Raw genomic sequence first — 14,276 nt, forward strand, 5'->3', positions numbered from 1 at the left:
TACTTGCAGAGTGCCCAGCACTTTAATTCAACATTTTTCAAAATCATGGTGTGAAAATTGGTGAATCTCGTGCTAACAAAGATTTACTCTTAAGCATTTTTGCGAAAAATAATGCTAGCTTCACATTTTCATCAAGATCCTCTTTTTCATTTACTTCTAAAATTTATGGTATGATGTTTATACGTTTCAAGTATATTTTTACACATGTCAATGCCCAAAATAGAATGTCTCAATTTCACTCAAAATTTCAGCTCATCTTTTGAGGTCATTATCAGCAATGAGATGATGTTGTGATTGTCATATATTTTGGAAGTCATTCGTGCGGCACATCATTCACAAAATATTAGACAAGATGTCCGGCAACACGACAGTGTCTGTTGCCTTCATAGCACTGACGAGGGTGCAGAACGCACCACTTCGAGTCAGCAGAAAACATGGAACAGTACAGCAGAATGTAAGACTTATCCTAAATATATTGTACAAGCGAAGCTAACAAGTTTGATTCACGTGGTTGAAAATAACACCAGGAAACCCCAATAAACAATAAATAGGAAACACGAGGTCTGAAAATCTAGTCAATAAAAAGTGACCTGCTTCAAAGTTATCAAAATTCAGATTTCTCGTCATAAAAAGGATGTCGACTTATTTCTTTCCTTGGAAGCTTCCAAAACCTCCAGCGTTGAAACTATCAAAGCCTCCTCCATTGGCGCCAGCATCCTGTCTACCAAAATCTCTTCCTTGAACTCGCTGTTGGTTTGCTCCATTAAAGCCTTGTGCTGCATTCACTCCGAAATCTTGAGCAGCCTGCAAAAGATGGAAAGTTTGCTGCTAAATTTGTGGGTAGAGAACTGCTGCTTTTTACAACCTTCAGTATGAAGCTCCAAAAAATAATTTTTTGCAAGTTCTTTTCAAAAAGCAGAGTTGTCTGTAAAGCCTAAGTGCCTTAAATATGGAAAGCTTCAAAGAAAAATTTAGAAATCGACTCCAAAACTGTTTTTAGAACTCAGTCTTACTTTAGCAGTTTTTTGTAATTAAGGCAAAGTAAGTCTAAGCTTGAGTTTAAGTTTTGAGTATCACCTAAAAAATTGACTGTTAAACAAACAGACATTAATAAAGCAAACTTACATCAGCACGCACTCCACCAAAGCTCTGGAAGTTGTTGCCAGCTTGAGCATCGTTAAAGCCGTTGTTTTGAGCACCAAACTGGTTGTTGCCAGCGTCTCTTGCCCCAAAGTTGTTTTGGAAGCCTTGTGATGCGCTGATTTGGTCCCCAACGTTAAATGCTTGCCTATCAATAAGGGCGACAGCTAAAAGAAAGAAACATTTTAGGTTATAAATGATAATAAGCAAATGTGATTGCAAAACTTGGACTAATGATCTGGAGTGCAGAAAGCTAATTACACTCTGAGACTACAAAAATAAATTCAAGAATCAGTTCCGTTAGCTTTAAAGCAAAAGAAAATTAGCAACTTAAAAACAGTTTATGTTGCAAACACAAAAGCAGAATTAAATGATAATAGAAACAGTTTCAAAAAAAGAATAAATATGAAATAAACAGACTTACATAAGCTTCTATCTCCTTGGGTATTTTGAGCAGCGTCTACATCTACGAAGCCTGCATTATTGCCTACCGTTTCCGAAGCAAAGTTTTGGCCAGCGAAGATCTGATCACCGAAGGCATTTTGAACTCCGACGTTCTCTTGTCCAGCAGTGTTGCCAAAAGCATTAACACCCTAAAACAGATACAGTTTATGTGTAAGCAACAACTGCGCATAGCTCAAAATTACTATATTTATTATCATTATTATTTGTAAAAAAGTTTACTTTAAAACTTAGGTAAGTCGTATATTGTGGCATGACGTTAGTTTTCAAATTATCTTTATGTGTAGCCGGCAACTACATTGATATATTTTGACTACCTTTTTACTTATCAGTTTATGACATAATAAAATACAAGTTTCCTACCGCTCTGTCATTGCCTTGGGCATTGAAAAAAGAGTTGTCCAAAAAGTCATTTCTCTGAGCAGCGTCGAAGAAACTGCCAAACCCGTCAGAGGCTTGAAAACCACCACCGCCTCGTGAAGTGCCACCTTGTCCAAAGTTGCCTCCTGCTCCTCCAAAAAAGAACTGCGCTGATGCACTACAGAGCGCCATGGCTAGTATAACTCCTTGCAAAGACTTCATGATGCCGCCTGCAGCTAAAAATTTTAAAAAGTTGAAACTTTAAGTTAAAGTATTAAACTCGATCAAAGCTGCCTTAAAAGCCAAAAAGTTTTGAATACCTTTAAAAATGGCCATTATGAAATATAATTGTTAACATATTATAATTTTTTAATAATTTCAGCAAAAAAATTATAACTGTATATTAAGTTCTAATATTTAAATAAATATAGTCACATTATCTTGCATTTACAGATTGCTTAAGCTGATTAATTCCCATCAACTATGTTCAAAAACATTTATTTTATAATTTGTTAAAATATAGAATACATAAATAACTCTACAAGCATGAGATTCAGTTTCATAAGAAATTGCATTAATAAATTGAACAAGGAAACACATTGGACAGTAAACTTTGCATTATATTGGTCAGTCTTACTGAGTATATATTAATAACAAATGGAATCAACTACGAATGACAAATAACTGTTATTTGTGTCAAGCCATGCCAAATGTCGGCAAATAGATTTAAATACACACATACAGACTTTGAAAATGCCTAAGGCTGACGCTAATCTTAGCTATTTGCTGTATTCAGACTACGGAGTGATAAAATAACTATCTTCGTGCTTACTCAATAGTATAAAACTTAAAGTTCACAGTTTAACGTTATTTCTCTGGCCTACCTTTGTATGATTTGAGACCAGCTCGTGTATGGAGAGCCTAGAAGAACTACCAGTTGATAATAGTTGTGCTCTGCGAGCTCAACTTCTTATTTATACTCCCAAGTTGAAGAGATTATCCAAATCCGCCAACAGATAGAGGCCATAAATTTCATTTCGTTCCAACTCGAAGGAGATTGATGAGAAGGGGCGTGCTTTAATGAGCCTCAGATGGCGCGGGCATGATCAGCGTTTTTCTTTATGCGGATTGAGTCTTGAATACTAGTTTATTCTAGAGCGTTCAAATAAATTCAATAATAAAATTGCTAATAAAAGATGACTAAGATAAACCAAACATAAGCTTCACAGAAAAATTCTTTGTAAGTTCTGTTGATCTTTGTTTTCAATTTGTGACAAATATTTATACATTTTAGAATTAATGTTTTACTTTCAGAAAAATATGATTAACATCGCAGTACAATAGCTTTTCCTCAATTCTAGTAATTTTCAATTTGTTTTTGTATGCGCAATTGTTTCAGCCTTCTCAATATCATTGCTTTTAGTTTGTTTAGACATTAGCCAAGTCACAAGTTTTGGAGTTATCTACTCTCAAATTTTAGAAAATTTTTCAATGGAATAAACTTGTAGTCAATAAGTGTACAACAACTAGTACTTATTTACGTTTATGTTTGTTGATGTCTAATAGATTAAAGGCACTCTTTTTTTAATAGTGAATGAAAAACCTTTTGTAGCCTTGACATAGACTAGAAGCCATAGCTCCTTAACAAGTATTAAAGTGCAAGCGGTAATGAAGCCTGACATGTCAATTAGGTTTCAAAGAATTTTAAGAAAGGTAGCTATAGTCAATGTAAATGTTTGATTGTATGTGACAAAATATAAAATAGTATAATGGAAAACAACTTATATTAAATGTTGATAATATATTACTAAAACTATGCGTAAGTAGAATACGTTTTAAAATGGATTTCGAGTCAAAATGATCTATTGACAAAAAGAAGAAAGAAGACAACTCTAAAAGTAATATATTGCAACACTAAAGCACCTGCTGAGCATAATCATCAGAGAAGGCCTAGAATTAATATCAAGACATGACAATATTGTACGCTTTTCAAAGCAATAAACCACAGACATACGGTATGCAACATTATACATACTTTTTAATGTTGAAAAAATTTATTAAAATAAAAATACTATGTCTTTTATTAAAAAACTGATGACACCTGTTCATTCATTTCAAGACTGCAAAACTAAACAGTTTTTGCTGTTTGCGAGCACCCTTCATTATAGGCTGGTGCCCGACTCCTTCCCTTTTTTGAGGCAATCTCTCATGTACTATGACATTGTGTTTAAGGTTAGTAGCTTTTAGTTAGAGCTTATGATGTGAACAGAATGTACTAGTAATCACAGCATGTAAAACATTCTACACATCACTACAATGTAGATCTATGATTTTAAGTCGAACCCGGGCAGTGACTTACATGTATGGGTCTCTGTCTGAGAAAACTAGTAAATAACTAAACATGGGATTAACGCTGACATAGACCAATTCACACGGCAGGTTTTGGGCATTCAGGTTGGTCCACATCTAATCTTTCTCTGTAGCAAACAAAATAATCAGATAATACTGCCAGTTTTTTCATTAGCCATAATGGTAAACAGCAAATAGCACATATTGAACAAAATAATCCAGGTAAAACACTTCACTTTATTCCTTGGTACATACTTGAACAGTTAGTACAGCCAGTGATAAACTGCTTGTAAATTTTAACAGTAACAGGGAGTTTAAATTTTCAAGTTTTGCAAACAAATACAAAATGTCTGCCTAAAACAATGTCAATTGTTCATGTGAAAAATGTGATATCCGTGGTAAAAAATAATATTGTTGCCATTTTGTAACCAAGTGATTGAACTCTAAAACATTGTCTTAAAACAGAATATTAATGCTTTTGCAGAATTTTTCAAGTTTTGTAAATGACATGACATCTTATAAAACTGTATGAGGTTGGAATGTTTTCCAACTTTTAACCAAGTTGTTTAACTTTTCTATTGCTCCCGCATGTAAGTATGATACAAATGGATACGCATTTGTTTAGCATCTTTAATAATAACATTAAGGCAAGAAAATTCCATGAGCTGTACAATTTTTATTTTTAGTAAAAGCTGGTTCTGGTAGTGAAAGGATAACTCCGACGAAAGCCTTTCATATATAAACTTTGTTCTGTAGTGGTTGAAGGAGTGTCTATCTGTCAAAACGAGCTGGCACTACCAGCCACAGCGCTCTATCCACGAGCTTAATTACTGGTTTATTGCCAAATAAGTAACTAAAAAAACTGATTTAAATTGAGGATTAACGACGAGTAGACCGCTAGTCATTTAGACCCCGCGGGAAAGGAAAAGAGGCCTTCTCAAGAATGATTTACGTTACTACGCGTGCGTGCGTATGTAAGACAAATAAAAGAATGAGAGGAATGTACTGGCACACCCTGGCAGAGGTGACTTAAGAATGGATCACATGTCTTCTGTATATTTAATCAATCTTCACTCCTAGATACAACTGTTGATTAATTGGAGGCTGAGTGAATGAGTAGGAAAAGTGTCGGTTGTTCATTTTATTGCTGTTCTAATCTTTTCAAAAAAATTCTGCAGTGAGAAGTATCAGCCACCACTAAAAATAATCCTTACAGCTGACTAGTGTAATGAGCTTGTACTCTTAACTACTGACTAGTGTACAGGGCTTGTACTCCTAACTACTGACTAGTGTATAGAGCTTGTACTCTTAACTACTGACTAGTGTACAGAGCTTGTACTCTTAACTGTTGACTAGTAAAACAGAGCTTGTACTCCTAACTACTGACTAGTGTGCAGAGCTTGTACCCCTAACTGCTGACTAGTGTACAGAGCTTGTGATCCTAACTACTGACTAGTGTATAGAGCTTGTACTCCCAACTACTAATTAGTGTACAGAGGTTGTACTCCTAACTACTGACTAGTATACAGAGCTTGTACTCCTAACTACTGACTAGTGTACAGAGCTTGTACCCCTAACAGCTGACTCGTGTACAAAACTTGTACTCCCAACTACTAACTAGTGTACAGAAGTTGTACTTCTAACTACTGGCTCGTGTACAGAGCTTGTACTCTTAACTATTGACTAGTGTACAGAGCTTGTAATCCTAACTACTGAATAGTGTACAGAGCTTGTAATCCTAACTACTGACTAGTGTACAGATCTTATACTACTAACTGCTGACTAGTGTAGAGATCTTATACTACTAACTGCTGACTAGTGTACAGAACTTTTATTCTTTACCACTGACTAGTTTACAGAGCTAGTACTCCTAACTACTGACTAGTGTACAGAGCTCTTACTCCTAACTACTGACTAGTGTACAGAGCTCTTACTCCTAACTACTGAATGGTGTACAGAGCTTGTAATCCCAACTACTGACTAGTGTACAGATATTATACTACTAACTACTGGCTCGTGTACAGAGCTTGTACTCTTAACTATTGACTAGTGTACAGAGCTTGTAATCCTAACTACTGAATAGTGTACAGAGCTTGTAATCCTAACTACTGACTAGTGTACAGATCTTATACTACTAACTGCTGACTAGTGTAGAGATCTTATACTACTAACTGCTGACTAGTGTACAGAACTTATACTACTAACTACTGACTAGTGTACATAGCTTGTACTCCTAACTACTGACTAGTTTACAGAACTTGTACTCCTAACTACTGAATAGTGTACAGAGCTTGTACTCCTAACTACTGACTAGCTTACAGAGCATATACTCCTAACGACTGACTAGTGTACAGAGCTTGTAATTTTAACTACTGACTAGTTTACAGATCATTTACTCCTAACTACTGACTAGTGTACAGAGCTTGTACTAACTACTGACTAGTGTGCAGAGCTTGTACTCCTAACTGCTGACTAGTTTACAGAGCATTTACTCCTAACGACTGACTAGAATACAGAGCTTGTGATGCAAACTTCTTAATAGTATATATTGCACAGTGACATTAAAGCTACATAAAATATATGTATCTAAAGTCTTCCATTATCTAACAGCCTTAAACCCTTCTGTGCGTCATTACCAAGGCTAATCTTATAAGTGAGCTCAGCAAACCCTGATTTGCCAAAAACCGATTAAACAGTGCATATAGTATTAAAATGTCAAAGTACTTAATCACAGGTATAATACATATATTTAAATATTTAAAAAACCTCATACGTATTGACAGAGTGTGCCGAAGTAAAACACAGAGTACCACCAGATGCGAGCAATCCTTCCGAAGACTTATTGTTGCATAGCTACAATTATAGTACTGTTTTTAATGAAAGAAGTTTGCATCAGGCTTCTTATATAATAAGTTTTAGTCATATACTTTTACAAAACATAAAAACAAGAAAATAAAAGCATACATAAAACTGTACAATTGTCCCATAATTATGTTTCCACAAACATCTAACATTTTCACATTTAACACCGAGTTTAAATAGGTATTTAAGGTTTTACCATTTATATTTGTTTTTTGAAATTATATTTTAATTATATTTTTGTGCTGATGCACTCAACAACTAAGCTTGACTTGCAAATATCGTCTAACTTAGAGCATGCACTGTGTGCGATCTAGAGGATTATAAATATGGGTGCAATTTAACAAACCAGAGTTTGACATTAAGATTATAGGCTCAACTATTGCTTTAATCATAAGAGCTTGGACAACTTTGAAAGTTGCAAAAACAGAATACATACAATCATTGTCATTTGTTATTTGTTTCTAGAGCGTCATTGGATGAAGGTTTTCCATAACAACGCCAATGATTTCATTTAGAATAGTAAATATGCAGGGTCAATTAAGCTAGAAAATTATCTGCATCTCAGAGAAAAAACTTACACATGCTCAGTAGGAAAGGTTATGTGGTAACATAAGCTATATCACTAGAAGACGTCTGTCAGGCAAGCAATAGTTTAGGAAGTAATAAATGTACAACTGCTACAAATGTATGTATAACCCTTTATTGGCATAGGCAGTCATCAACAAAATGATGTTTTTCATTACATGACAAAAAAATGACTAGACAGAAATCAAGAATTATTAAGTGAGTTAAACAAACATGTTTTAAAATTTGATAATTTAATAGTATTACGGTGAAGTCGGGATAGTGAATTGAAGGTTGTATTTACAGAAAGTTCATAAACTGAAACATATGATAGGGGATGCAGTATGTTGGTGTCACGGAATAGAAAGAGATGTTTGTCATAGTTGTGCGTGGAAGGACAAATACAAATATTCTGGGCATAGTTTATGCAAGATTTGGAAACCTGTAACCCAAATGCAGAAATGCAGATTTTGTGATGTGATGGAGGAAGGGTGAAGTGTGATGTGTGGAAGCCTATTTCCTTCATAACAGACTTTATGAGACGTCCATATCTCGAAGTCTGACTCAACTAACAAGCTATAAAAGGCCTACAGCTTCTTTGAAATGCTGTAAGACACGTTCATGATAGAATATAGCCATAGAATCATTCTAACAGTAACATTGCGGGTCGATACCATCAGCCCATTGTCAATTGCAATCAATTAATTAGCTTGTTATGTCGTTTTCATCAGTTATGTTACTTTGTTTGTGAACAGGAAGCAGCAGGTGCTGAAAGGGATAATCCAGCTAACAAAAACACTTGGTTTTGTCTTTTTTTATAGCATTTGCTACTCAGAGATCACACAGATCTAGTAAGAGAAGAATATAACATGACTTTCTTTCTTTATAACAAGCCAGTGCCAGTCTTATATGAACACTTTTCTTAAAAAGGCTGCCATATATTCATAATCTTATGAAACTTTTCCTAAATATGAACAATTTTTAATCAATAAGCTCTTATACATTCTGTTTGCCAAATTTCAATATTTTATTGCCAAATTTTTGTTCATGGATTAACTAATTTTGGCACCTTTTCCTCATGAATCAATAACTGAAATAAAACCCATACGCCCCCTTCACATATCTTTAAAATGTCAACTGCTTGGGAAGCGGCCCCACCTATTAATTATACAGATTGATTATTTTTTAAGTCTACACTAAAGTGAATCACATTTATAATCGTGATAGTTGAAAATAAAAAAATTTCGTAGCACACAGTGGAAATTAAAATAACTCATATTTCATCGCTGAATCGTCACAAATCACATTTCAAAAGTGATTTATAGGGTTATCCCTGTCTAAGGATTAGTTGACTCCAAAAATGGTAACAATGCATTATGGGAGCATTCAAAGAATTTAAGTTGAAGATGATTTGCAATTCTCTTTAAAGTTTGTTATTTCAATATTTACCCATTTTCCTGTTTAAAAATCTCAGATAATTTTAGTTCAGCTGAAAAATCTAGATAATTTGTCGCCAAGTAATAACTGCCAGTAAAATTTCAAAGCGCTCCAAAAAGGTTACAGTACGACATTTTTTTTATTTGGCAAAGGTATCACCTCTGCCAAAAAGTGCTTATGAAAAATTTTAAATTTCATTAAAATCAGTTTAAACGAAAGAAAAAATGTCGGGACCAAATTTAACCTTATCGAAAGACATTCCATTCTTCCGGTCGTATTTCCATGTTAGATCTAAATTTTGCTTAAGATGAATGAACGAAAGAGTGTTGATAAAAATAATGATGGTGATAAACTGTTTATTCAGATTAGAAACCATGTTCAAAATATTTTGAGAGTGCAGATAAACTCAAAGTCATCTCTATGAATTCGCTTTATCAAATACATTGAATAATACAAAAATAATTTGCTGTTTCCACACTATTTTCGTCATTTAAGAACATTTATTCTATTTATCAGCAGTCAGTCGCCGTGTCTCTAGAATAACATCATGAAAAATTAGGCGGCTGGTATGGCAATTGGTGATTTACGTTCTAGAACCAGTAAAATCTTCTGTGGAAAGTATAAAGAGATTTCCTTTTGGCAAGCTCTACCAGTGGCCATTTTCCAACTAATCGTAAATGTGGGTAGGAATATAGTTCCGTTTAAAAATAATCTTGGTGACTTGCTATTTTTTGGTCGATTCACATTTTTAAGTCATACATGCCAAGAATGCAAAAAATAACCAAAATTCCATTTTAAAGGTAAAATAGATTTACAAAATGTTTAAAAATAGATCACTAAATTTACTTGATTGATTTGACAGGAGATGCAAAGCTGTTACAGTACATCATACAGACAGCCACTGATCTGTACCAAGTTGTCTTAATGACAGAGTGTCACTGAAGAGGTGTGGTTGTCTTGGTGCATCTATTTTAAGGTATTCAAAGCCAGTACTATTCAACAGCACACTCACCACGACCCAATTTCACTTGACTATTTTAGGTCAACATGTTCAAGTATTTAAAAAACAGAGTTTGGCAAACAGGTTTTTGAATGAATGTTCTATATTAAGCTCTGCGGAATCTTTCATCTCCGGATTATCAAAGATTTTGGCAGCAGAGAATTGTAACCTTGGCGGAGATGTTAAGGCACGTGACAAGGATTGATGGTTCAGAGAACAACTCCATACCATAAATCAACTGTGTTAAGCTCGTCGTCTTTGTCACAGTGAGCTGATTGGTGGATTAGCTTAAGCCCCTCTATTGGCTTACACAATTTTATATATTACTCTTGTGTAGTTTTTGTTGGGCTCCTACAGTAGAACCCTGACTACTGCAAATAGTTCAAGACAAAATAAAATCATGTGAAGGTGAAGAGAAGAATGCTTTTATGTATTACTGGAAGAAATGTATAGTTATTTTGATGGTAGCTAAATATCAAATAGAGAGAGTTGAAAAAACTGAAGCAAATATGAACACAAAATATTGACTGTTACCAGGCAATTACAGTATATGGAAACCTCTGTCATACGGAAACGCATTTCCTGGTATTGTTAGATATAAGCTGGCGATTAGGAAAGCTTAGAACCAGAGTCAACATAGCACACATACACCACACACAGCATTGCTCTTAAACAGGGTAAGTCAATACCTATACATCTCAAACTGTACCATTACAACCAATTTTTTCATGGTAACCTACATTTTAATAAGTTTTAAAATACTGTAAACGATATCGACTAACATTCGCAAACGGAATATCTAGTATTTCTTTTCTAATGTTATTTTAGATTCAAGATGAACAAAGTTGTTATTGCCCTCTTGGTAATCATAGCTGGTGCAGCAGCCCAGTTCGTTGGTGGTGGTGCAGGTGGTTCTGCAGCTGGTGGGTTTGATAACGCTGCCGCGGGAGAACAGCAGCAGCTGACCCAATTAGCCGCTGGAGACAGAAGCCAATCAGCAAGAGATGCCAGATTAGCGAGGCAGCAGAGACGTAGAGATGTAAGTCTTTCCGAAATAATATTAACAATTGTATTTATCTTTGTTATCAATATTGTTATTGCTACTATATTTCAAAGTAGACTCACACTAGTTCTATGGCTTTTTTTTCTTTTCCACACAAACTATTTGTCTGTGTTGTTTATAACACAAACAAAGGTTTAGATAGCTGAATGCAAGCAATATGTTTTCTCAATTTTTTTTCTGGGGTTTGCAGGCAATAGCAGCAAGAAGAGCCAGAAAAGAAGCGAGACGAGCTCGAGCAGCAGAACGACGAGCAGCAAGATTGGAAGCCCGAAGGCAACTGGCAGCTGAACAGTTCGCACAGGGACAAGAGTTCGAAAATTTAGACGCAGCCGTCAACCATGAATCGTCAAGAAAGTTTGGTAAGCAGGAGTCATGTTTGGAGACTTTGTAATATTCATGAGTCCAGACGTTAGACATTGCAACAAACCTTTTGCTTCATACTTCAAGAATTTTGTAACGAGGTAATATATTAATGTAAAAAAATTTGCAGCTTTGTTCAAAGCAAACACTGCTATCTGTTTGTTATGCATATTGACATTGTTTTGTTGTTTGCAGCTCTTTCGGTGGTTGATGAGGAATTCGAAAGTAGCAACGCTATCTTGAGTTCAAATCGAGGATCACAGTTCAATGAGGGGGCAAGAGTTGGCATCGATGAACAGCTCGCTGCTGAAGAGCAAAGTGCTAGTGAAGTAGATGTGGCCCAGCAAGCAGAATCTTTAGATGCTTTGCAAGCAGAGGTTGGTATAAACCCTTTCACAACAATTGCTCAGATCTCAGGTTAAAAGTGCCTGTCCATACTTGTTGATCAAAACCAAGAATTGAGTAGTTTTCTGCAAGTTTTACCAGAAGAAAATATGATTTTTGTAAAATTAAATTATTGAGCATGTGCCAAATTGGTGAAGACCTGAAAATCATAGATTATGCACCTTTGATGTTATAAACCAAAAAGCTTAATCCCAAAGTTTTTTACAGAATGCTGAAGAAGACATATTAGATGCACGTGAAACAGAACAGGCTGGAAGCCAGTCTAGTCTTCAAGCTGCCGACGCCTCAAGAAGTGCTGGTCAAGTCAGAAATGCTGCTGGTGGAAACCAACAAGCTGGATTCAACGGAGGTGGTTTGATTGGTCGGAAGTAAAAAAGCATTAGCCAATAATGTGTAAATGTTTCTAAAGCTCAATTAGCTAGTCCTATATTTCCACCTCAAAAAATGTAGGTGGATATTTTGACAAACTATAATATGGGTGGCTTATTTTAGTTAGTGTTTTTGTAGGCAGTGCAATGTTATAATGAACTGTTTCATAGCTTTCCGATTTATTGATATTAGAGCAAATATATTTTTATATGTTTCATTCATAAGTTATGTTTGCTGAGGTAGTTAGTTTTCTTACTTGACAGTAAGACAACAATCTGAGAATACAATCTGTTCCATTCTAAGAATTTACTTTATTTCAATATTAATTTAAAAATAAATTTATGGCCAGAATTAGCTGAACCTTGTTTATCCCTATTAAAGAGTCATGAGCAGCTCTTCTATGAATAATAACAGATTTAGGAAGCCATTATAATCTCACAAGGAAGACTAACGGTCATCAAAACAGCCATTTTGGCTCTAATAAAGGGCAATGACTCATCTACAAAAAGCTGAGTCACAGATAATAGGCAATTAACGTCGAGCAGTAGAAATGGCTAGTACTATATTTCAAGAAACAAATATTTTAGTTTGCTTTCTACCACAGAAACAGCATAAATGTGACGGTTATTTCATGCTTATATTGAACCTATCATACAATAATGTATCTGAGGTTTGCTATTAATTAGCACGAGGCCCTAATAACATGTTTTTAGTTTGCTTTTATTTTCTAATATTGAATGTAGAGCTCAAGGATTGCTAGCTAAATGAACACACGTTTCTGCCTGGCACCTAAAAAATTGTTCAATTTCATAAGAGTGCAAACTATGCAAGACATTCAAACGAAACGTTGAAAATTGTATGCTGTGGAGCAACTAGGACAGAAGAACCAAGCCTAATGATTTATCCAAACAACTTTCTCAATTCTCGCCAGTTACGGCAGTTGAGCTAGAGATTAAAATGTTTGCGCTGGTTGGTACAAACTCAATAAACTGACATGTCTAAATATTAGATTTACTGTAATTATGTATGGCTTACTAATCCAACAGCCTTTGCATCCTTCTCAGAAAGAACATCAGAACTCCGATTGAGGTCAGGCACGTAATCAGGCGGATGAAATGAGATTAACTTTCAAAGCTTGTAAGACAGACATGCTTTTTGAGTCATGATAATGCTGATTTCTCTGGAGATTATCACACTGCAAATATTAAACGCATTTCGACTCACGTCAGAAGCTCCTTTGGTCAGATCCGTCAAATCAGACACCTTGTGTAAAATCTTTAAGAATGAAAGCTCTTTTTGTCATATCATTTACATCAAACACCTTAGATAAAATCTTTTATGATGAAACCTGTTTTGGTCATACTATTAATATCATACGCTTTGTGTGAACCTGTTAAGGATAAAACCTTTTATGGTCATACCGATTAAGTCATATGCCTTGTGTAAAATCTTTAAGGACAAACGCTCTTTTGGTCATATCATTCAAATCGTATACTTTGTGTAAATTCTTCAATGATGAAACCTCTTCTGGTGATACCACCAAATCATATACCTTGTGTAAATTTTTCAAGTACAAATGCTCTTTTGGTCATATCATTCAAACCAGTCACATCTACAGCCATTAAACTTGAGCTCTAAACCCAAAATGTAATTTTCTGATATCTGCTTTATATATTTTATATCGACTGTACAGCACATTTTGTGAATAAAATATGAGTTTAACTTGTATTTCCTTCTCATGTACAACAGCTGTTTCTTTTCTAATTATATTAGATTAAACTTTCTTTTGTTGTGGGTTTTTTGCTTGTTCATTGGATAAAAAATTGTATGTAAACTCAAAAATCTCAAAAAAAGTTAATATACATACAAAAATATATAAAATAATGTATAAATACATTTATAAGT

General features: G+C 34.8%; 1 protein-coding gene across 1 annotated transcript; it reads right to left on the reverse strand.

Annotated features, from left to right (window-relative positions):
* Window positions 1-283: 283 nt before the first annotated feature.
* On the reverse strand, window positions 284-2,904 carry LOC137408327 (circumsporozoite protein-like). Its single transcript, XM_068094818.1, has 5 exons — window positions 2,847-2,904; window positions 1,966-2,198; window positions 1,565-1,733; window positions 1,126-1,307; window positions 284-804 (listed from the first exon to the last, which is right to left on the reverse strand). Exons 2-5 carry the CDS (start codon window positions 2,182-2,184, stop codon window positions 643-645), a joined length of 732 nt encoding a protein of 243 aa, XP_067950919.1. The 5' UTR covers window positions 2,185-2,198; window positions 2,847-2,904; the 3' UTR covers window positions 284-642.
* Window positions 2,905-14,276: the final 11,372 nt, after the last annotated feature.

Source organism: Watersipora subatra, chromosome 11, assembly GCF_963576615.1.
Source record: "Watersipora subatra chromosome 11, tzWatSuba1.1, whole genome shotgun sequence".
NCBI classification, from domain to species: domain Eukaryota; kingdom Metazoa; phylum Bryozoa; class Gymnolaemata; order Cheilostomatida; family Watersiporidae; genus Watersipora; species Watersipora subatra.